The sequence below is a fragment of the Ursus maritimus genome, unplaced genomic scaffold, assembly GCF_017311325.1.
Source record: "Ursus maritimus isolate PB19 unplaced genomic scaffold, ASM1731132v1 scaffold_1, whole genome shotgun sequence".
NCBI lineage: Eukaryota > Metazoa > Chordata > Mammalia > Carnivora > Ursidae > Ursus > Ursus maritimus.
In genome coordinates, this window is record NW_024423343.1 from 76,373,165 (window position 1) to 76,399,096 (window position 25,932).

Here is a 25,932-nt window from a genome sequence, read left to right on the forward strand (position 1 = left end):
GCATTAATGTATGATAAATTCATGAGTGAAAATTTGCTGAGAAAAAGGATATTTACATAGTCTTAAAGAACCTGCCACAAAACACTAATTTATTACTCATAGGTACTTACTTAATAGGAAACCTGGCAGATATTGTCTTAAACAACTAATAAATATTATTAACATCACCAGTAATGGGACAAATAAGAACATTTTAACAACATCAAAGTTTCCTGCCCAGATAACTTCTTGCCTATTACAAGTGATTTTAGGCAATCTCTAAATAGGATAATATTGATCTTTCCGTGTTATACAAAGGAGGAAAGACGTTTTGTGTTTGTGATATAGACAGAGAGAAGCGATCACAAGCACGTTCAACAACACGTGAGCTCCTAGCATACCAAGGTTATACAATATAGTTGTATGACAACCACATATGACAGTTAAACAACATCTAAAGCAGGTAAAATGAAGTCAGAAAAGATATTAGGATTTGATCTTGGCAACAGTTTAGACAGTTGTGTTTATGAAACACTGGGTGAACAAAATAAAAAAGTACTTACATTTAACTTTGGGCTGATACTTAATATTGTATGGTGAGAAGTCGATGCAATCAACCATTACAGTAATTATATGAATGATTCTATCCAAGAACAACAAATTCTAGGAAAGAATTAAGTATTATATTAGAAACTTTCAACTACTCGCATAATTTCCAAAAATAGTAAGCATCAACAAAAAATGTAAGACTTTTAATCCCATACAGAACATATAAGGTACATGAATGAAGTACAGTTATGAATACTTCCTAGTTAACTGCTGCACACCAAGTACTGTAATTTTTGTTTCTCGACATTTAGGGAAAATAATTCAGTTTTAAGATGCCCGTAAGATTCAGGGCAAGGTTCTTATTTGGATTCTTTATCAGATTCTTCATGAAAATTGTTCTTTGTTAAACCCAGTGATAAAACAGAAAATGAAAAAGTTGCTAAGCTCCCTCATACCCTTTTCCTCCTCCTCCTGCAATCTAACTGAAATAAAAAACAAATTCATAGAAGCATCAGAGATTTCCTAGAAAAAAAAATTTTTCAAGGCCGGGGGTAGGAAGACTAAAAAACAGAACGAAGGAAATCCCAGCACCGAATCAAAAAATAACTCCAAAATAGTGAGCTTTCCTAGCAAAACTTCTGAGTAACAGAAGACATACTGAGAGTTCTGAGAAAAAAAGGTAATTAAAACAAATACTGAGGGGCGCCTGGGTGGCACAGCGGTTAAGCGTCTGCCTTCGGCTCAGGGCGTGATCCCGGCATTGTGGGATCGAGCCCCACATCAGGCTCCTCCGCTATGAGCCTGCTTCTTCCTCTCCCACTCCCCCTGCTTGTGTTCCCTCTCTCGCTGGCTGTCTCTATCCGTCAAATAAATAAATAAAATCTTAAAAAAAAAAAATACTGAAATTAAAGCTCTAGAAAACAGATGCACTTTCTTCTCCCCTTATTCTTCATTACTATCTACTTTTCCATTTCACTGGACTAATTCACATGTTTGTCCCCCAAAGACAACGTCCCCAGTGAGTGTTAAGGGCCAGGAGGAGGAAAGCAGCAGTGCCCTAGTCAACCAACGAAAACTATGTGGAAAGTCAGTCCAGATGACAATCTATATTTTCAGGTAGAGAAGATATCAAAGTTCCAAGAGCTTCCTCCTTGCTCACAATTACGAAGTAAAGGACACTTCTAACTACAATTTGCTACCAAGACTGGAAAAAGGGCTCTCTCTTCAGTTAGGAAATGCATTCCAGCCACCAGTATCAACCTTGAGCAACAAACAAGTACAATCCTGAGGGGTACCAGCCCCACATAAAAGGTGTCCTAATACCAACAGAACTAATCCATGAGGAAAAATCCAGTAACAAACAGAAGAAAACTAATATGCTCAGAGGTAAGAGGAAATATTATCAACTTAAAAATTCTAATTGTAAAAACAAAACTATTATAAAACACTTTCAGCATTTAAACCACAAATGAATAGAGAAATACCAAGCTCCTAGAAAGCCATACCAAAACAAAACAGGTGTAGAAAAAGAAAAGTAAGGGATACATAAAATAAACTCAAAAGGTCTAAAACCATCTAAAATGGTACTCAGAAACAGAAGAGGAGCACCATTAAAGCAATGCAATTTTCCTGAGATGAAGGCACAGCTCTTTAGACCTAAAGGGTCTATATCAAGGACTGAAAGAATAATTTAAAAAGATGCCCCAAGAGACAACCTGGTAAAATGTCTATATTCCAAAGACTAGAGAAAAATCCTACAGTTTTACAGAAAACATAATAAGAAAAAAATCACTATCAAACTATGCATTTGCAAAAATACAAGCTATTAAATGAATAACTTTAGTCAAAACTTTGTAACATAAAATCGCTGGAACCTAAAAATCGTAACTAATCAATTGATTATGTACTGAACAAGGAGGTATCAGTCACATATATGACTGCTGAAAAGTGTTCTTTTATTAAAGACTTAATAAGATACAGTGAACCAAAACAGGAAAATAATAGGATACAGGAAACTAAGATGAGTAACGAAATATCCTCAAATTTTGAAAACCTATTTGCCAAGTTTTATAGTACCCTGTATAATAGTGTAGTAAGTAAAATTTAGATTTTCAACAAAACCTAAAAGGTGTAGTATAAAAACTTGTGGGATAGTGATATCAAGGTCTTTGCTTGCTGACATAGAATGGATAATAACTCTTCAAATCTGACAGATTAATGGAAGTTTCAAGAATAGTATCTGAAAGAAGCTAAGGATTAAAACACATTTCTTATTCAATATGAGGTTAAATACACTTACTAAAAAACTCCCATGTTTACTTATATGCTACAAAAGACACAGAAAGGTTAAAACAAATTGAGAAATATATATAAAGAAAATCCTAAATCTATACAATGGAAAAATATATATTAATTACAGTAAATAAAATTAGTTAAATACAACATGAATGAACCTTCCAACTAAAACACTGAGCCCAATATGACTTTATTGTAAACTTGTAAAAGGAACACTGCTAATATATAGGTGTGGGTGTATAGCAAAAGTATTTTTTACGAAACAAATTTTCAAAAAGTCAGGACAGTAATTCACTCTTCAGGGAGAGGAGGGCATGATGATTCAAAATGCACAGGGGAGCATCTGAGGTGCTGACAATGCTCTATTAACTGACCTGGGTGATGCCTTCATAAGTATTTCTGTATGATTTGTCAAACTGAACTGTTTCATGCATTTTTCTTTGTAAGTTTCTCAGTAAGTTTTTTTTTTTTAAAGATTACACAAATTCTCAAAAAGGTGTGAGCATATTAGTATCAGTTAATATCAAATTGGTAAAATTCAAAAAAGGCAATCAGGAGGAACTAATTACTGTGAAGACTTAAAGTCACAAACTAAGTATGATGGTATAGCATTGAAATACATAATGAACACTTTCAAATCCATCAAATTCACAACCAGGGAGACTCTTTATCAAGGCTCTCAGAAACAGGTGGTAGGGGGAACCAAGGAACAAGTAATAAAATGGCAGTAAGTACACACCTTTCAATAATTACTTTGAATGTAAATGGAATAAATGCTCCAATCAAAAGACAAAGGATAAAGGAATGAACAAAAAAGGAAGACCCATGTATATGCAGCCTATAAGAGACTCATGTCAGACCCAAAGGCACATACAGATTGAAAGTGAAAGGATGCAAAAGCATTAATCATGCAAATGGAGTGGGAAAAAAGCTGGTAGTAATGCTTGTATTAAACAAAATAAACTTTGTTTTAAACAAAGACTCAACAAAAGACAAAGAAAGATACTATACAAAAAAGGGAACAATCCAATAATATATAACAGGATGTTCTCCAGGATGGACAAGTTAAGCTGCAAAACAACGCTCAACAAATTCAAAAAAATCACTCATACCATGCATCTTTTCCAACCATAACCTTATAAAAACTAGTAATCACCCATAAGAAAAAATCTGGAAAGAACACAAATACATGAAAGTTAAATAACATGACACTAAACAATGAATGGGCCTAACAAGAAATCATGGAAACAAATGAAAATGAACACAACTGTCCAAAGCCTTTGGGATGCAGCAAAAGTGATTCTAAGAGAGAAGTTTATAGCAATATGGACCTACCTCAAGGGGCAAAAAAACTCTCGAACAACCTAATCTTACCTAAAGGAGCAGGAAAAAGAACAAACATGACTCAAAACCAGCAGAAGACAGGAAATAATAAAAATAAGAGCAGAAACATAAGAATTAGAAACAAGAAACAATAGAACATTGATCAATGTACCAAAGCAGTTTCTCTGAAAAGTTCAACGAAACTGATACATCTTTAGCCAGATTTATGAACAAACAAAGAGGACTCAAATAAGCACAATCCGAAATGAAAGCGGATAAACAAGGACGCCTGGCTGGCTCAGCCAGAAGAGCACGTGACTCTAGATCTTGGGGTTGTGGGTTTGAGCCCCACCTTGGGTGGAGAGATTACTTAAATAAATAAGTAAATCTTTTTTCTTTTCTTTCTTCTTTTTTTTTTAAACAAATTCAGTTACTTTAATAAATATAAGGATCTTATAGTTCCGTATGTCTTCCTGATTGAGCTTTAATACTAGCTGTCTTTGTTAATCTCAATGAAAGGGACAAATTCCAACTTATTGACATAAAATCGTTCATAAAATTCTTATTTTTCTTCTTTTAAAGTCTTTTTAAATTTAAATTCAACTAACTAACATATAATGTATTATTGGTTTCAGAGATAGCTGAGTGATTCATCAGTCTTATATAATATATATAATTGCTCTGCTCATTACATCACATGCCCTCCTTCATGTCCTTATATCATCAGTCTTATATAATGTATATAATTGCCCTGCTCATTACAACACATGCCCTCCTTCATGTCCAGCACCCAGCCACCCTATTCCCCCCCCCCCCCCCAGCAACCCTGTTTCCTATGATTAACAGTCTCTTATGGTTTGTCCCCTCTCTGATTTCGTCTTGTTTTATTTTTTCCTTTCTTCCCCTATGAACCTGTTTTGTTTCTTAATTTCCACATACTAGTGAGATCATAATTGTCTTTCTGATTGACTTAAACAAGTAAATCTTTAAAAAATAAAGAGAAATAACTGACACTACAGAAATACAAAGGATTGTAAAAGAATATTATGAAAATTATATGCTAAGAAATCAGACAACCTAGAAGATATGGATCAATTCCTAGAAACATAACCTCCCAATACTTAATCAGGAAGAAACAGAAAATTTGAACAGAATGGTTACTAGCAACGCAATTGAATCAGTAATCAAAAAACTCCCAAGAAACAAAAGTCTAGGATCAGACACCTTCACAGATGAATTCTACCAAACATTTAAACAGTTAATAACTATTCTTCTCAAACTATTCCAAGAAACAGAACAGGGAGAAAACTTCCAAATTCATTCTACAAGGACAACATTACTCTGATACCAAAACACATATACTATGAAAAAAGAGAACTATAGACCAGTATCTGATGAACACAGACGCAAAAATCCTCAACAAAATATTAGCAAGTGAAATCCAAAACTACACTTAAAAAATCATTCATGGGGAAAAAAAAAAAATCATTCATGGGGCACCTGGGTGGCTCAGTTGGTTGAGAATCTGACTTCTGATTTTGGGTCAGGTCATAATCTGAAGCCCCATGCCAGGTTTCACCCTGAGTGTGGAACCTGCCTGGGATCCTCTCTTCCTTCCCCTGAGCCCCCCCACCTCTGCTTGCGCTCTCTGCTGTCTCTTAAAAAGAAAAAGGAAAACCCTAAAGACTCCACCAAAAAAACTACTAGAACTGATAAATGAATTCAATAAGGTCACAGGATACAAAATCAATATACAGAAATCTGTTTCATTTCTATACACAAATAATGAAGCAGCACAAAGAGAAATTAAGGAAACAATCCCATTTACAATTACACCAAAAATAATAAAATACCCAGGAATAAATTTGACCAAGGAGGTAAAAGACTTGATGATGTCTAAAAAGTATAAAACAATGACAAAAGAAACTGAAGATGACACAAATAAATCCAAAGATATTCCATACACGTGGATTGTAAGAACAAATATCATTAAAATGTCCTTAATATCCAAAGCAATCCATAGATGGAATGCAATCCCTATCAAAACCCGACAGCATTTTTCACAGAAGTAGAACAATCTTAAAATTTGAATGGAACCACAAAAGACCCCAAAGAGCCGAAGTGATCTTGAGAAAGACCAAAACCGAGGGTATCACAATCCCCAAAAACAAGATATATTACAAATCTGTAGTGATCAAAACAATATGGTACTGGCACAAAACTAGACATACACAGATCAATGGAGCAGGACAGAAAGCCAAGAAACAAACCCATGATTACACAATCTTTGACAAAAGAGGCAAGACTATGCAATGTGAAAAGGACAATCTCTTTAACAAATGGTGTTTGGAAAACTAGACAGTTACATGCAAAGGAATAAAAGTGGACCACTTTCTTACACCATATGCAAAAATAATCTCAAAACGGATCTTAGGACCTAACTGTCAGAACCGAATATGAGACCAGAAACTATAAAAATTCTACAAGACAGCACGGGCAGTAATTTGTCTGACACTGGCCATAGCAACATCTTTTCTAGACAGGTCGGTCTATCGAGGCAAGGGAACAAAGGCACAAATAAATGAGTGGGACTATATCAAAATAAAAAGCTTCTGCAGAGCAAAGCAATCAACAAAACTACAGGGCAATCTATGGAATGGGAGAAGATATTTGCAAACGAAATGCCTGATACAAAGTTAGCATCCAAAATAAAGAACTTATACAACCCAACATCAAAAAACAAATAATCCAATTAAAAACAGGCAGAAAACATGAACAGACATTTCTCTAAAGCCGACAAACAGATGGCCAACAGACATGAGAAAATGCTCTACATCACTCATATCAAGGAAATGCAAATCAAAACTACAATGAGATTATCACTTCACACCTGTCAGAATGACTTAAAAAACACAAGAAACAACAAGCTCTGGCAAGGATGTGAAGAAAAAGGAACCTCTGTGCACTGCTGGTGGGAAAGCAAACTGATGCAGCCATTCTGAAAAACTGTACGGAAGTTCCTCAAAAAATTAAAAATAGAATTACCATATGATCCAGTAATTCCACTACTGGGTATTTACCGGAAGAATACAAGAACACTAATTTGAAAAGATATGTGTCCTCCGATGTTTACTGAAGCATTATCTACAATAGCTGAATTATGGAAGCAGTCTAAGTGTCCATCAATAGATGGATAAAAAAAGATACAGTGTATGTATCTATCTATATATTATATATATATATATATATATTAGACATAAAGAAGAATGAAATCTTGCCATTTCAACATGGATGGATCCAAAGGGTATAATGATAAGTGAAATAAGTCAGCCAGAGAAAGACAAATGTCATATGATTTCACTTATATATGGAATTTTAGTAACAAAACAAACAAGAACAAAGAGAGAAACCAAATAACAGACTCTTAACTATAGAGAACAAACTGATGGTTACCAGAGCAGAGATAGGTGGGAGGAATGAGTAAAACAGATGAAGAGGGTGAAGAGTACACTTATCATGGTAAGCACTATGTACAGAATTGTTAAATCACTATATTGTACACCTGAAACTAATTTAACACTGCAGGTTAACTATACTTGAGCTAAATAAAAATTAAAGAAAAAATTAATTATTTATAATAGAATCTATAATACAAATCACATATATTTATAACCGATATGCCCTGTAAGTTATATATAAATACATAAATATCAACTATAATATATAATACATAACACATACTTATAATTTACTAACATTTATCTATGATAATTGATAGCAGCAATAGCCTTACATGCATATATTGGAAAAGATGAAAAGTGAAGCCTTCACTTCAGATATAAGATAAAAAATTACCCAGAAAATGGAAACAAAAACATTCAGCATATAAGGACATAGAAAATTTAAAAAACTAGAAATCCATCTTTTCAGAATTTTTAATGAGTTTATAACATTCTTTTATTTTTTTTCAATTTTTAAAATTTAAGTATAGTTCACATACAATGGTTAGTATCAGGTGTAACATTCTTTTCGGGTGTAATATTCTTTAATATTGGGATAATTCTGATTATTGTATTTTCATATAAGATTTATCAGTGACTTTAAAAATAGTGATGATCAATGGACAATACAACTATAGATACGACATTCTTCTTATACTAGACAAAAATTTGAGAATGAGGAATTCCAGTCTCACTATGAAGATACATGCAAAAACCTTAAAACACTATATGCAATGTTTGAAAAGACTTTCACTAAGACTAAGGGTATCCGAAGAACACAAGATTGGTTCAATAAAAGGAAATGCACATCAGCAACAGCTTTTATATACTCCAACAGCAACCATGTATGGGTGTTGCATGGGTGGAGATAGCTGGGCCTTTATAATAGCTCAAAGACAGCTTCAAAACTACCAAAAAATTAAGCAACTTAGATTAAGTTTAAAAGAACTAAATATATGAACACAATTATTCCTGGATGGAAAGACTCAACATAACAAAGACGTAAAGTATTTTTAAATTTCTCTATGAATTCAACGTAACCAACCAATGCCAAGCAAAATCTAAAGCATATTTCATAAAACTTGACAGATTCTAGGGGCGCCTGGGTGGCACAGCGGTTAAACGTCTGCCTTCGGCTCAGGGCGTGATCCCAGCATTGTGGGATCGAGCCCCACATGGGGCTCCTCTGCTATGAGCCTGCTTCTTCCTCTCCCACTCCCCCTGCTTGTGTTCCCTCTCTCGCTGGCTGTCTCTATCTGTGTCAAATAAATAAATAAAATCTTAAAAATAAATAAATAAAACTTGACAGATTCTAAATTTCTTCCAGAACAGAACAAAGATGAAAATGTAACCAAGACAATATTTAAAAGATGAAAACTGTAGGTTGACATTCTCCCTAACAATTATAAAGTCATTCAACAAATTCAACTATGTGCCAGATAAATTCCAAGGTACATATCAAGACAGAATGTCCCTAACCTCATGGAGTGTTGATTAAGTAACGGAATGAAATATACAAATGATTTTGACTTAAGTGCCAAAAACGAAATAACAAGGTGTCAGGACAGATATTAACAAATTTAATTAAATAAGACCCCCTGGGGAATGAAGCATAGGCCTCATGGGCAGCTGTAAGCAGTTTAGATTTTTATTCCAAGTGCTACAGTAATTTTTTCAGTTGTAAGATCTGATTTACATTAAGTCACTATGAAATTCCATCATATCAATATGTAACAATCAAAACTACGCCAATATTTTTGAAAAGATATTATAAATGTATTAAAAAATCTGAAAAGATGAATTTCTAGTTCTTGATAGGCATCTCTACTTTTCCAACAGTGATAACCATTATCAAAGGGTAGAAGTTCATCTTTTTAGATCAAAAGAAGGATGCTTCAGTAATAGAATTCAAGTGTCAAGAACACTGTATTCATGTACATATGTAAATTATTTGTGTAAACACAAAAAAGAGGTCTATTCTAGAAGGATACATACCAATTGAAAATATTTGTCTTTTTTAATAAAGAAAGAAAAGGAGTGAAACGGGGACCTACTTTTTTAGGTCTACAAACTTCCAAAGGATTGCCTTTAAAGATCTAAGACACAGATAATGAGAATGTTGGCTCCAGGACAAGGTCCTTGTATTGTTCATCTAGAATGGCACAGGCAGATATGCAACATAGTAGTAAAAGTGCATGACTGTTAAGGGTCCTGAAACATGGATCTCAGAGTCATGTAGACCAAAGACACAAAACTGTTTTGCAATGCTGTTACCTGTTCTATGTTATTAGTCACTTATAAACTAGAAGCCTTATAAATGTCAGTTCACAAATGTTATCTCAATTTATTTGAAAAGCATTCTTTAAATACAACCAAGGTCAGTACTGGGATAAACTCACTGAAAAGCCTGAATCTTCTAAACTGGACATTATCTTGGAAGAAAGTTCCTCACAGCACAAATTCTCTTCTGCAGTTGCCACCAAAGCAGCACAACGGGCAAATGCTCTATATAATTCTGACCAAGTTCTAAGTAAAGTCTTCATGGTGGCCTAAAAATAACAATAAAAAAGAAAAATTTAAAAATGTACATCTACATATCAAACACCTAACAGAATATATCTTAAAAAACCACTGATAACACTTAAGGTGTCATAGAAGAGACTAGTGTAGAGTAGTAAATTTGCCTCCCCCACAGAATTCTATTTGAAGAACTGTAATAACGCCACAACACTAGCAATTATCAAGGGTCAGGAGGAATTTCTCTTCCTTCACCATTTTCCTTTACCCTAAAGGGATTAAAAGTCATAAGGTAATCCCGCTGCAGGAAAAATTATTGTAGGAATTAATCATAAAGTGTGAAAAGAGCATTTTCAAAAAACGTAAATTTCTTAAGTAAAAAATCTGACATTGCCTTACCACTGGAAATTTCTGTACTGAAAAAATATGGTTTATTGGTAAAGTCAATGCACCATATATGGCACTAAAATTATGTTCTAAGGCATCACCTTGATTCACTTCATTGGTCTGAAACAAGAAAAATAATGAAGAAGTTAGACAAATTACCATCTAATTCTAGTCCTATGTAGCACCATCTTATCTGTAGCGAAGTTAGATACAGTGTTGAGATGTTCAAGAGGTGGTGTTGAGATGTTCAAGAGGTGAATTCCTAACTCCTGTAACTATGAATATGACCTTATTTGGAAACAGGAACTTTGCAGATATAATCAAGTTAAAATAAATTCTCTGGAGTCTTCATTTCATTTGAGAATTACAGTAGAGTATTTCCCAGAAAATATTTCCATTTAAAGATTGATAAAGCAACTGATGAACCATTAATACTGACAAAAGTTGAGCTCCACACCCTGCAATAATGTCACTTTAGTAAGTATTTAAATGTAAGGGTTAGTGAACTCAACAGATTATAGGTTTAGGGACTACTATATGGCTTTGAGGTATTCACCAACTGACTTGTCCATGGAAATCTGAAGAATATACAGTCTAGTCAAGATGACCATTATTATTCCTCATAGTACAAATACTGAAAGAACTAAAAATATAAATGTGAAAAGTTAAATATAACATATCTGAGTCTTCTGGCTTTATAATCACTACTGGAGAAAAGGGAGCTGATTCGTCCCCATTAAGTTACACTTTCTCGAATAAGGCAGAAATACAATAGGGAGCCTGCTTCTTCCTCTCCCGCTCCCCTGCTGTGTTCCCTCTCTCGCTGGCTGTCTCTCTGTCACATAAATAAATAAAATAAAATCTTTAAAAAAAAAAAAAAGAAATACAATAAAAAAAATCAACGAATATAAAGAATAGGAATTAATCAATCCCACGGAAAAAATTTTTAACATTTTCTATTCAAGTTCAAACTTCTATTTATTTCCCCATGTGCTCTAACAAGAAAAGGAAAATGTTCCTTAAGTTTTGGGGGAAACATGTAGCACTTATGTCATACCTGATTAATCAATTCAGTTAATGGGGTGACTATAATACTCCACATTCTCCAGAGATGCTCCTTGTTTTCCAACAGCTTTGCATTTTGGTTAATCACATTGAAAACAGAGTCACTGAAAGCTAGTGGTGAAGTTGGACCAGAAAGGACACAGCCAACAAGTGTTTCCAGATTGAGAAAAAACCTGAAGAAAAAATTGAGCCATGCATAACCAGCGCTTTCTGCCAAAATATATGTTACACTATTACAAAATTCTAAAAATAACTGACAAGGAAATAAGAAATGATAAAGTCTTACTTTGATTTAATTAAAAATGATACAGCATATAAATCAAAAGGATCTCATTCATCTGGGGCACCTGGGTGGTTCAGTTGGTTAAAGGGTCTGCCTTCGGTTTTTAACTGCAGGTCCTGGGATGTCCCTGCTCAGAGGGGGGAAGTTGGCTTCTCCCTCTCCCTCCCCCTGCTCGTGCTTCTCTCTCTCTCTCTCTCACTCTCTCAAATAAATAAATAAATAAAATCTTAAAAAAAAATCTCATCCATCAAATAACAACCTTTCCAAAGTAAACAAAAAGACTAGTTTAAATTACCTCTCATCTTCTACACCATATTCCAAGAGATTACTGTTGAAAATTAACTGAATTAAGAACAAAGCAGGAGTTCCCTGAAGAAAGATGGGAGATTGCAGTCAATCTTCTTGTTTTAAGGAGTATTATCTTGTTACACTTGTTTTCTACAATCAATTATGTAAAACATGATCCTTTTAAGCTAAAGAAATTTAACTTTTGATACTACTTAGGATATGACACAACGGCAGCAAATATATTTCTATAAACACACAAAAATCAAGCTCTTTATATTTTAGTAACAGCTATTCCATCTACATAAACAATTGAGGAATGGTATATTCCAGATATAAAAAGAAAATTAAGTTAAAACTTGCTGGACCAAATAAACAGCTACATTCTATAGATATTAAATTTATTTCACCATAATTAAGCAACTTACTACACTTCCAAATTTTTAAATAGTAACCACCACTATTACTATGTGTAAGCAAACAGAAAACTTTCTTGCTAGAACTTTTTGTGTAATTCAGAAAAACAGGTCCATTAATTGTGTCATATTTATTTAATCTATTACTTTACCAGTTTTCCCCTTTAACATAATCAGCATTTCCAAAACCAATTCTTTCAAAATTTTATAATCTAAATTTCACCATGTTAAGGAAAAACACACTATCATGGAACTTTATCTTTTGGCTAATTTTAATCACATCATTACACTTAAGATACTTGCATTAAGAATATCCATATTAGCAACCTGATATGCTGGTGAACCTAATACTTTCTGGGGCAGTCCTTTAATTGTAATTTCCATGAGGACCTAAGAAAAATAAGAAGTTTTGTTGTAAATTAGCCATAAAAATACTTTACTTAGTAAAAATCTAGTACTGTTAGCTATATTTTTAATTTAACAATTTATTGTTAAGTAATGCTCATTAATGTAAATAGATTCTCCGTTCAAGAAGTTCAAATACAACGTTTACATATTAATGTGAATATATTTAACATTAGTTTTAGAAGTTCAAATACAGAAACATAAAAATCCTCCTTTATCTCCAGGGAAAATCAATACTATCAGTTTCTGGAGTTTATTTTTCTAGACCTTCTAAATTTCCATGTATTTAAGTACATAGAGAAACAAAACTTCCTGGGCTGTCATACATGTCTTCTTTCATAGCACTGATGACATTATACTGTGAGATACTCTGGAACTGACATTCCTCTAACTGTGTTACGGAGTTTTCACATCAATATACGTAGACATTAACTGCTGTGTGAATGTGCTTATTCAAACATTTTTCTATTAATAGCCCTTGTGGCCATTCTTTCATACCACAAAAAAGATATTCTGCAATGAATTATGTACTCACTAGTGCCAGAAGCAAGTGTGTCTCAAAGCACTACTAACTAGAAGCTGGGTCTAAAGACACATCTCTCCAATATGACAGAGCCTATCAAACTGTGCCATTCAAAATTATTATTATACCATTATTAATTTGAACTATGTAACAAGTGACATATGACATGACAAAAAAGGTTATGTTAGTTAAAATGTGCTTTCACACTCTCATTTGAATCAGACACTAATGATAATACTAAATAGCATTTGTAGACTCATATATTTTGTTCCTGACCCATTGTGCTCTGCATGTATTAATTATAAAACTACTACCACATTTACATAAGATAAGACAGTAGAAAAACTGACCAAATTCACACAGCTAATAAATAACTGGGTGGGGAGATTCAACCTAGTCTGCTCCAGAGCCCTTCCTATTAACCACTACGATCTACTGCCATAGTAGATACCCCAGTACACAGACTCGGAAGGAATTTAAGTAGGGTCTAGTTTACTCCATCTGCAGTTATCTTGGGAGACTCAATATTATAAAAAGTATATCCAATTTGTTTTTCCTTTTCTACTATATAGGATAAAAAAGGTGTTTAATACCAAAGTCATTATCTTGGTTAAACAGAGCTCCTTTAAATTGCCAAAGTTCCATAAGATTATACCAGACTTTTTCTTAAATGTACAAAATAACTATTAGTGGACCTCAGCAATCTTAGAAAATTAGTGTTCTGAGTTTCCTGAGTTCTAGTTTCATGTCCTTTACCCCATTTTCTCTGTATGGCTCATTCTTACAACACTGGAAGATTTTTGTATTGCCGGTATACTCAATTACTTTATTGAGGTTTCAAATGACTCCCAAGTCAATGGAATAACATTTATTACAGACCTAAACTGCTGATAAATACTTGATATAAAATCTTAAAATCTGGTGTGGGGGCACCCCAGTGGCTTAGTCGGGTAAGTGCCTGACTCTTGGTTTTAGCTCAGGTCATGATCTTGAGCCCTGCCTGGGGATCCACACTCAGCTAGGAGTCTGCTAGAGATTCTTTCCCCCTTTCTCCCTCCCACCCTGTTCTTCCCCCTGCTTGTGTGTGTTCATGCGTGCTTTCTATCTCTAAATTTAAAAATCTTAAAAAGAAAAAGAAACCTGGTCTGTGTAAATATCTCCAACAAAAAATTCAATTTCAGAATATGATTTTTGAATTCCAGCATGTAATCATTATCCTTACCAGTGTTTTTGACACAGGAAATACTTCTGACTTCACTATGCTTTCTAAAGATTTTAGTAACAGGGTCAAAACTTCAGAACCTGGTCTCTCTTTTTTGTTACCTATCAAAAAGCAAAAGGAAGAATGTAGTTCTAAATATCAAGTATTTTAAGGGTGAAAATATAGTATTTTTAGGGATAAATACATATACTTAGCTATTAAACACTGATTTTTAAAAAAATATATCAAACAGCTTTATTTGATTGAAAGTCTGGAAGCTATACAGTTCAAAAACTGACTGTAAATTTTATTTACAAAAGCCGAACAAAAATTCATTGGATGCTATAAAAATCATCTTATCAGCTATAGTAGTTACCTGATTCAATAACTGACTTCATCAAGCTAATTAGCTCCTTCCAAATAGCATTGACAACTGCATCTGCCAAACGAAACAAACCTTAGAATGCAGTAGATATGACTATAAAGGTTTACCTTTTCATTCTTTTGCTAAAAAGTTGAGCGATACTTACAGTAAAATTCTTATAATATTCAACCCCACAATCAGTTTATGAAACACTATCACAACAATGAAATATTTTTTCAAACTGTAACCTATTAACACTGGGTCATGTAACTTAATTAAGGGTAATTATTTTCTTTTTTTCTGCTATCTGCATTTTCTTTACTGAATACCTTTTGCTTCTGAGACAAGGAGAAAACCCCAAAGATTCAAAAGGACATCTGAAGGCCCGTAGAAAAAAATTTCCCAGCCAGTCAAATAGCAAACTATTTCATTTTTGAAATTTTGTCTCAACATTTGATAGGCTATCAAACACAGGACTTTAAGTGTAGATGCTGGGATCATAAAGCCCAGGTTTGAATCACAGCTCCACCACTATGTGACTTTATACAAGTTATTAACTTCTCTGTACAACACAGTTTCTTCATCTGAAAAATGGACTAACACAGAAGGTTACTGTGAGAATTAAATGATTTATATGTAATGTTCTTAGAGCACAATTTGGCCAAAAGATGGTACTATATAAATATTTGCTATTTTATTTTCTTTTTAAACATAGGTATAAACAAATAATAAATAATTTCCTCTTAAATACTTACCAGAAGCATCTTTTCCAACCGCAACAAAGCTGTCATGAACAGCAGTGATAAGTGTATTTGCATGTTTGGAAAAAAAAGAAGAGCTGTTGATTAACGCATGTTCAAGGGGCTCTAAAAAAGAGAGGAAAAAAAGGACAATTATGCCAAACCAAAGCTTTAAGAAATAAACATCTCAATATAAAATTTTATAAAATTTTAGGTGGTCTCATATGTGTTTTCTATTAAAAAGATTTATATTTATTTCATACGTAATTACAGAATATTTTGGCTTTGGGGAAAATAATCACCTTCTCACCCTAATGCACTCTTGCTCTGAACTGTTTTAAGAAATTAAATACCTAAGCTCAGTACGAGTTTGTTTTGCTTAGCAAAACTCAAGACTTCTGGACCCAACAAAAAATGAAGCAGCATTTCAAGTCCCAAAAGTTGAATAGAGGGGATTGTGGCCATTCCACCAAAATTTGAACTTAAGTTCATCCGGGGAGTTACGGGAGCTCCATATGGGGAAGCACCTTAAAAACAAAACAAAACAAAATGGTAAGGTATATTAACTTAAATTAGCTACCCAGCTTAACATATTTTGTTTACTTCGTTTCAATGAAATGTATCTTTAAAAGTAAATAGTTTTTGTCAAATAAAAGTTGAATTTTTGCTTAAAGCCCACAGCAGAGTTCCTAATTATTTTATTAGGTTAAAAACAAGAGTAGTGTCACACACCTTTTTTTTTTTTTTTTAAGATTTTTTTATTTATTTGACAGAAAGAGACACAGTGAGAGAGGGAACACAAGAATGGGGAGTGGGAGAAGGAGAAGCAGGCTTCCCGCTGAGCAGGGAGCCTGATGTGGGGCTCGATCCCAGAATGCTGGGATCATGACCTGAGCTGAAGGCAGATGTTTAACTGATTGAGCCACCCAGGCGCCCAGTGTCACATACCATTTAAATGAAGATAATTATCAAACATTAATCCATACTTTGAAATACTATTATGCAGGCATTCCTGACTCTTAAATATAAAAATCTGCCTAGAGTAGCTAACATAAAATTTAAAAAAACAGCAAATCATTGTCTTCCAATGGTATGTATACAAGACACTTTTTTAAAATAGATTTGTTTGTTTGAAGGGGGAGGGGCAGAGGAAGAGCATCTCAAGTAGGTGCTGTGCTGAGACACTAAGATCATGACCAGAGAAAAAATCAAGAATCGACTGAGCCACCCAGGCACCACCCCCCCTTAAGCCACTATTTTCCCCCCAAACATCTGTTAAAATCTGTTGTTTTTAATAAAAGTTCTAAGATTCTGGTTCTGAAACAAACACAACGGTCGTTTGTAATATATTCACATGTATAGTGGAAAAACACTAATCTTTTCCCAACTACAACAAAAACACACAGGGAAAACAATTAGCACAGAATGGGCTTTGTGGTTAGGGAGTCAAAATTATAAAGTGCTTCATTTTGTGTGAATAACTGAGCAAAGGCTTCATTCAGCCCTTTTTAAAAATAGAGAAAAAAAAAAACCCACCTCAAGTATGTCTATCTCTTACCTTTGTGTATAGGAGTCATAGGACTTAAACCTGGAGAAGCAGCCACACGAGATGAACTGCCTTGAGGTGAAGCATTAGAATCGATGCTTATTGTACTTTGAATCAGAGGCACGCACACCTATTGGGGTTAAAAACAAAAAAAGGGAAACTATCTCTAAACTACCTAATTGACATATTTTTTAAAAGTCTTGCGTGATACAGTTGAATTTAAGAAGTACTCTTTTTTTTTTTTTAAAGATTTTATTTATTTATTCGACAGAGATAGAGACAGCCAGTGAGAGAGGGAACACAAGCAGGGGGAGTGGGAGAGGAAGAAGCAGGCTCATAGCGGAGGAGCCTGATGTGGGGCTTGATCCCATAACGCCAGGATCACGCCCTGAGCCGAAGGCAGACACTTAACCGCTGTGCTACCCAGGCGCCCCGAATTTAAGAAGTACTCTTAAGTTCTTTTGGTATGTTGAATCCTACTGGCTGTTTGGATGCACTGGCTAAAGAAACTGGAAAAGTAAAAATTTTTATTACAACTTTATTTGTCCTATAAATGTGTACTATCTATAAATTTCAGTTCTAAATTCCAGATGGGAAATTATACACATGAACAATGCCCAAGTTTTAATGCTATCGGTACAGACTCATTTTAAGCTTTTTAAAAATGCACCCTAAAAAAAAATATGCACTAAGACAGCCTCAAGCTCATTTCTAAGATCATTCCAGTACCAATCAAATCTAGCCAATGCATAAATTATAACAATGAATGTGTGGGGCAACTGGGTAAGATTAGCCTACTCAGGACCTCATAATGGAAGAATCTGTAATAATTATGTTCCCATTACATACTACCATTAATGCCCAATTCCAATTCATGGAGTTAAGTTTAAAAGCCTTAATACATTAAATAATTAAGAATTTAAAAACTTGCTAAAAATTCAAGATATTATTTTATTATAAAACCCAATTTCCAATAATATACTCACTGCTGTGCAATTACGTATACAGACCACAAGACAAGGAGTACAGATTTAAAAGATATACTCCAAAATTCCACATAAACAATAAAGAAATGAGAAAGACAGAAATTATCAGAGCTATCCTTTTTTACTTATTGTACAAAAATACAGAAACCAAGGATGGGACTGACTGCAAAATCAAGGAGGTATAGAGAAGATTAAGCCTATATCTAAATGCCAGCAAGGATATCAAAATCTTAAAAAAATTATAAAATCATTTATAACAATACTGAAAAGCTATGCTGAGATTAAATGATTTGTTACCATCATGTAGCCTAGAAATAGGAGATATAAAAAATAAGAACTGATCCAACTTTTTATCAACCCAGTGTAGAACTTGATTTCTATTTCAGTAATGTTGATTTTACACTCAACATTCTAAATCCTATGAAATTTCTTTTAAAAAAATCTCTTAAAATGCCTTTAGAGTAAGAATAGATATTTGAGTGGTTGAGAAAGCTTTAGAGGCTCCATTTCACACAACTGGAGAATATCTTCTGAGGAAAATAAACTCAAGTTCTGTGTTAGGAAAGAAAGATCTTTTATACATTGTGGTCTGCTAACACAGCAAATGTAACACTGAAAGATTAGATTAAGAATTTTAGAATGTATTAAAACACACCAAGCATTATACTCAACACCTTTATTACCTGTTCAAAATTAGCAGGAAGATGAGGTCCAAGTCTCATGAGTAGATACCACCAGACTTCTAGCTTTGTTAGTGCTAGAGTTTCTGTTCTCACATGGATGGAACTCAAAGGCTGCATTAACAACTTCAGTCTTTTTGCACTGCATAGTATTTCTTAAAAGAAAAGCACATGGGTAAAAACAAATGAGGTGAAGACTAAATTTTTTTTTTAAAGATTTCATTTATTTATTTGACACAGAAAGACAGTCAGAGAGGGAACACAAGCAAGGGGAGTGTGAGAGGGAGAAGCAGGCTTCCTGCGGAGCAGGGAGCCCGATGCGGGGCTCGATCCCAGGACCCTGGGATCATGACCTGAACCGAAGGCAGACGCTTAACGGCTGAGCCACCCAGGCACCCTGAAGACTGAATTTTAAGAATAAGTATGTAAGTCTCCTTTCTCACTGCAAGAAAATAGATTAAAAATCTTTTTAAAATCAGCTGTTCTTGTTATACCTCAAATTTTTACTATGAAAGACTCCAGTACAACTAGACTACATGTCATTAGGCGAAAGAAAAGAAAAAGGAAAAAAGAAAAAAGAGGAAGTAATGTTTATTAGAAACTGTGTGTACCAGGGACGATTTTCCTACCAAGGGACATCTGGCAATGTCCACAATATCTCTGGTTGTTAGACCTGAAAGCCAGGGGTACAGAGGATGCTGTTGGCATTTAGTGGGCTGTACCCAACGATACTGCTAAACTTCCTTCAACACACAGGGCAGTCCTCCACAACAAACTGTTCAGCCTAATATTAGAGTTTTACAACTGGGAATACATAAAATAAGATGCCTGTGCTCAAGTAACTTATCAGAAAGACTTAAAAAGGATTTTGAAACATCTGCCAAGCTATGTATTTGGTGGGATGGCATTAATGTTTCTGACACCTATTCTGCCATTTAGCTTTCACAATTAACATTTCTATAAAGAACAAAATAAAGTCAAATCACTGTGGGAACAAATTCTCTAATCTTTTTTGAACTCCTACTCTACTTATGAGAGAAGCTTCACAATATCCCCAGAGCAGAAATTGCCAATTGCCATTCTTTTTTAGATAAAAGACCTCTTTCACTCAGGAGAATGATAACCAGTTTTTTTGATTTCTTCATCTAGTCTCCCATTCAGCCATTCTACCTAATGAGCTATAAGGGGAAGTGTATGTGGAATTTCTGGAAGGCTCTAGAGCTAGATGGCTCCGCTGAAAAGAAGTTCATTTTTGCTCTTCAATCTTCTCCCCTTCCTATATCTGCAACTAAGCATACTGAAGATCATGGGATAGAAAGATAGGCATCTGATTCCTTAAGATTTCCTGGATCCATAATACCAGGGATGTACTCGTTAGCTCGGACTTATTTCAAATGAGAGAGCATTTTATTTCTCTTCAAGTCATGTCTATTTTATGCTTTAACACTCAACCATAAGTAATTCCAACAGATTTAGTCCAGAACATTAACTTGCATTACCAGCTCATAATCAACAACAAAAAGGTAACATTTATAATTAAAATTTGTGCCTGGCAATGCATTTATCAATATTTTCAATAAAATTATAATTAATGAAAATAATCACCTTACAAAACATACTAAAAAGGGGAAGAGAAAGGATTATTAATGGTCTTTGGCAGAGAAAAAATATAGGATGAAATCAATACTACTTAGCTCTAATAAACACAGTACTGATTATATCTAAGACTAACTACCCAATTAAGTAGTTATTCCTACTGACCTACTTTTGGACTATATATACTCTTTCTCATATATACAGCTGACCTTTGAACATGGGTTTGAATTGCACGGGTCCACTTATACACAGATTTTTTTGTTTTTATGCAGTACAATACTGCAAATGTATTTTCTCTTCCTTATGATTTCCCTAACATTTCTCTAGCTTACTATATTGTAAGACTAGAGTATACAATACACATAACATACAAAATACGGGTTAATTGACTGTTTATGTTATTGGTAAGGCTTCTGGTCAACAGTGGGCTATTTGTAGTCAAATCTGGGGGGAGTGAAAAGTTATATGCAGTGGGATGTTGGCATCCCTTACCCTCCACTGTTCAAGGGTCAACTGTGTATCAGATACCTCCACTAGACAATAGGAAGATAAAATAAAGGTAAATCAAAAGGAATCACTTGTATATATTAATAGTAAAAACCCAATATTAAGCACTGTTCTAAAGGTCTTGAGAGAAAAAAGTTTATCAGTCACATTTCACAGCAATCACAACTGTTTCCTATCATCTACTGGCTATGTGACCTTTGATAAATTACTTAATCTCTCTAAAATAGTGATAATACTTAGTATCTCAGGTCTATTGTGATGATTAAATTAGAGGTACTCAAACTGCTCAAATAAGTGCTGGAATATACTAAAAAAAGCCACAAATGTTACTTGTCACTTCGTTCAATTTTTGAAATAGCATAAAACAAATTTTATATCTGTGATTTTCGATAATGTCTAGGCTTTTTAATTCTATTTTTGACTACAAGTTTATTCCCTTAAAATAAAAAAAAATTTCAATAGGTTAAGTTTCAATATAAAGTCCAAAATATCAGAAAGGCTTTGTTCTTATCATCTTGAGTAAAATCCATAGAAAAATCAAAATTTTAAGATATTATTTACTTACCTGGATTCAAAGCAAAATTATCTATTAAACTCTTCCAAGCAATAAAAGCTATTTTTTTAATCATGGGTGCTCCACTTCGAAATCCTAGTTCTTCCAGCTGTAATAAAGAATTAATGAAACTCCCGCTTCGATGCAAGGTCTAAAAATGAAAAATCATAACAAAGTTATTTACCTGCCTAAAACAACACATAGGCACTATCATTATTCATTTATCTAATTCATTCAGTGTTAACTATGTAAAGTCTTAAAAATCTGAAGTTTAAAATGTACTGGATTCTGTGTGCACATTCAAAACTCAAGATCACAAAATATAATGCTCCATGAATTAGGTAATGCATAAAACAGAACATTTCTAAAACATCAGAGAAAATTAGGAAGATAAGATAAATACCAAAAAAATGGTATCCACACACAAAAAAAATCAGTACTTAAGAAAAAATAAGAAATTTTGAAGCTTGAAACAAACAAAAAAAGTCAGCTTTTTCAAATACACCAAAATAAGAAAAAGGGAAAAATGGACAAATGACAAGTAAACAATGCATCGCAAGGAAACATACATTAAAAAATGAAACATTAGCAATCGCAGCTATAAATCACATATAAACTGAACAGCATATAAACATTAAAAAATAACTTGCTTAGAAAATCAAAGAATCCATAAGAAAGTTACTAGAGCTAATAAGTTCAGCAACTGCAGAGTATACAAGATCAACACACAAAAATCAGCTGTGTTTCTACACAACGGCAACTAACAATCTGAAAAGGAAATTAAGTAAGCAATTCCATTTACAATAGCACCTAAAAGAATTAAATACTTAGGAATAAATCTAACCAAGGAGGTGAAAGGCTTGTACACTAAGAGCTACAAAATATTGCTGAAAAAACATTTAAAAAGATCCAAATAAATGGAAAACCATCCCAAGTTCAAGTACAGAAAGTTTTAATACCATTAAAATGTCAATATTACACAGAGCAATCTACAAATTCAACACAATCTCTATTAAAAGCCCAGCAGCCTTTTTCACAAAAAAAGAAAAGCCAATCTTCAAATTCATTATGGAATTGCAAAGAGCCCCAAATAGCCATATCAATTTTGAAAGAATAAATTTGGAGAACTCACACTTCTTGCCTTCCAAACTTACTTCAAAACTGAAGTAATTAAAACATATGGTAATGGCATAAGGATAAACATACAGGCCAATGGAATAGAGATCCCCAAAATAAAACTTCACATATGCTGTGAATTGATTTTTCTTTCTTTCTTTCTTTCTTTTTTTGGGGGGGAGGGGGAGTCTCAAGCAGACTCTGTACTGAGTGCAGTATCCCACGCTGGGCTCCATCTCACGACCCCGAGATAATGACCTGAGACAAAATCAAGAGTCGGACACTTACCCAACTGTGCCGCCCAGGCACCCCTGCTGTCAACTGATTTTTCTTTTTTTTTCTTTTTTTAAGATTTTCTTTTTTAAAAGATTTTTTTTTATTATTTATTTATGTGACAGAGAGACAGCCAGCGGGAGAGGGAACACAGCAGGGGGAGTGGGAGAGGAAGAAGCAGGCTCCCAGTGGAGGAGCCCGATGTGGGACTCGATCCCGGCACGCCAGGATCACACCCTGAGCCAAAGGCAGCCGCCCAACAACTGCGCCACCCAGGTGCCCCTTTATTTTTTTATTCATGAGAGAGACGCAGAAGGAGAAGCAGGCTCCCCGCAGAGCAGGGAGCCCAAATCAGGACTCGATCCCAGGACCCCAGGGGATCATGCCTTGAGCCGAAGGCAGATGCTTAACCTATCAAGCCACCCAGGTGCCTCTTATTTTTCAACAAGGGTGCCAAGACCATTCGTTATATAAAGACCATTCTTTTCAACAAATGGTGCTGCAAAATTGCATATCCACAAGCAAAAGAATGAAAACTGGACCCTTGCCTTATACCATATACAAAAATAAGCTCAAAATGGATCAAAGATTAAAACTTACAGGAACTAGAACTATACAAATCCTACAAGAATACATAGGGAAAAAGATTCATGACCTTGGATTGACAACAACTTCACAGCTATGACACCAAAAGTAATGAAAGAAAAAAATCTAATTTATATTGGACTTCATCAAAAACTTCTGTGCACCAAAGGATATTATCAGGTTAAAAGACAACATACAGAATGGGGAAAAAATGTTTGAAAATCACATATCTGATAAGGGATTAATAACCCAGAATAAAGAACTCCTATAACTCAAAAACAAAAACCAACCACCCAATTAAAAAATGGGCAAAGGCGGGACACCTGCGTGGCTCAGCCGATTAAGTGTCTGCCTTCAGCTCAGGTCATGATCCCAGGGTCCTGGGACTGAGCCCGTATTGGGCTCCCTGATCAGCAGAAAGCCTGCTTCTCCCCCCCCCACGCCCCCCCCCCCCCCCCCCCCCGCTTGTGTGTGCGCACACAAGAAGGAAAGTCAAGAGGCTCATCAATTTTCAAAGGCAGCAGAAGAAGGCTAAGCACTATCATCAACAGCACCATGCTGAGAAAAAGCAAAAAATACTATTAAGATACATGAAAAGGGAAACACCAAACTAAAGAATGATGAAGAGATTCCACAGGGAATTGTACGCCTATCTACACGACAGAGAGACAGTCCTGAGCTAAAATATTTTCAAATATAGTTAAAACCAAAAAGAGAAAGCAGGAAAATGGGAAGACTGCTCAAGGTTCATGCCCAAGGAGAAACAAGTATTAAGTTATTCAAATAGGAAAGAGAAAAAAGCAAGCATGAAAGCAGCTGTTTACTGTTACTAAAGTCTGCTCCATTGGAAATGGCTTTTTATGAAAACCATCTAAATATGAAAGATTCATCAGGCCAATGGATTTGTTTCAAGAAGGCCCAAGTAATACTGAAAGTCACCTTTTACCTCTCAATAAATGGTGTAAAGAAAAAGCCCTCATCCCCACTACATACAATCTCAGTTATTACTACCAAAGGTAATGTCAATGACAAAGATGTGAGCAAGCTGGGTCTTGTGACACAAAGAGGTAAGGGTATTTGGGAGAAGTATGTCCAGGTTACTAACAATCCTGAAAATGATGGATCATAAATGCAGTCTCACTGGCTTGACAGAAGTTCCATATAAGTAACTCCTTATAATCATTACTGAAGATGGCACACCAATCAGGAAAAACACCACTACTGTGACTGTTTCCAAATTATTACCCAAAAGTCTGCAATCATCAAGAGATGTTTAAAACATTAAAACGGCCCAGTTTTACAAAACAGAACAAAATTTTCTGGAATGACTATCATTATCAAAAACCAAAAAATAACAAGTTTGGTAAGGATGTGGAAAAACTAGAGGTGCCTGGGTGGCTCATCACCTAAGTGTCCGGCTCTTGATTTCGGCTCAGGTCATAATCTCAGGATCCTGTGTCAGGCTCCTCACTCAGCAGGCAGTCTGCTAGAGATTCTCTTTCCCTCTCCCTCTGCCCCTCCCTCCTCAGGCATTCTCTAAAATAAACAAATAAACCTTTAAAAGAAAAGAAAACTAGAAAGAACCCTAGTGTGTTACTGGTAGGAATGTAAAATAGTGCACCCACTATGGAACACAATTTGGAGGTGTCTTAAACAGTTAAGCACAGAACTACCATTATGACCCAGCCATTCCATTCTTACAAATATATCCAAAAGAATGAAAAGCAGAGAATCCAACAGATATTTGTACATAAATGTTTACAGCAACATTATTCACAATAGCTGAAGTGTTAAAACAAGCCAAGTGTCTATCAACAAATGAATGAACAAAAATGAGTTATATACAGAGTGAAATATTCAGCCATAAGAATGAAATTATTAAGTGCTTGCTACATGATTAGAAATTGAAAAAATTATATCTAACATAATAAGCCATACACAGGACAAATAGTGCATGATTCCACTTATGTGGGATGCCTAGAATTATCGAAACCAGAGACAGCAGATAGGATAGCAGTTACCAGGGGCTGGGGGACAGGGGAGCAAGAGGAGTTATTGTACAACATGTAAAGTTGTGGAGAGATGATGAAAAAGTTTTCAGTATAGACAGTGACAATGTTTACACAACTTGTGTATGTATTTAATGGCACTGAACCGTACACTTACGATGGGTATGATAAATATGCTTATTTACCACAATGAAGAAAAACACATTCCTTCCTCAAAAAAATAAAAACAAAAAACAAAACCTGGCTTAA

The 25,932-nt window shown here is 34.6% G+C and overlaps 1 protein-coding gene and 1 pseudogene across 3 annotated transcripts in view; one reads left to right on the plus strand and one right to left on the minus strand.

Annotated features, from left to right (window-relative positions):
• Positions 1-25,932, minus strand: part of RIF1 (replication timing regulatory factor 1) — a 60,110-nt gene that overhangs the window by 24,292 nt on the left and 9,886 nt on the right. For all 3 annotated transcript variants that reach the window (XM_040645017.1, XM_040645007.1, XM_040645014.1), the window contains exons 9-21: positions 21,713-21,851; positions 19,048-19,199; positions 17,391-17,508; positions 16,186-16,359; positions 15,848-15,958; positions 15,105-15,167; positions 14,750-14,850; positions 12,903-12,989; positions 12,194-12,267; positions 11,608-11,788; positions 10,563-10,670; positions 10,046-10,195; positions 543-642 (exon numbers count right to left, since the gene is read on the minus strand). In XM_040645017.1, coding sequence (XP_040500951.1) covers positions 543-642; positions 10,046-10,195; positions 10,563-10,670; positions 11,608-11,788; positions 12,194-12,267; positions 12,903-12,989; positions 14,750-14,850; positions 15,105-15,167; positions 15,848-15,958; positions 16,186-16,359; positions 17,391-17,508; positions 19,048-19,199; positions 21,713-21,851 — 1,558 coding nt within the window. The remainder of the gene's footprint in view (positions 1-542; positions 643-10,045; positions 10,196-10,562; positions 10,671-11,607; positions 11,789-12,193; positions 12,268-12,902; positions 12,990-14,749; positions 14,851-15,104; positions 15,168-15,847; positions 15,959-16,185; positions 16,360-17,390; positions 17,509-19,047; positions 19,200-21,712; positions 21,852-25,932) is intronic.
• Positions 23,771-25,002, plus strand: LOC121104008 (annotated as a pseudogene).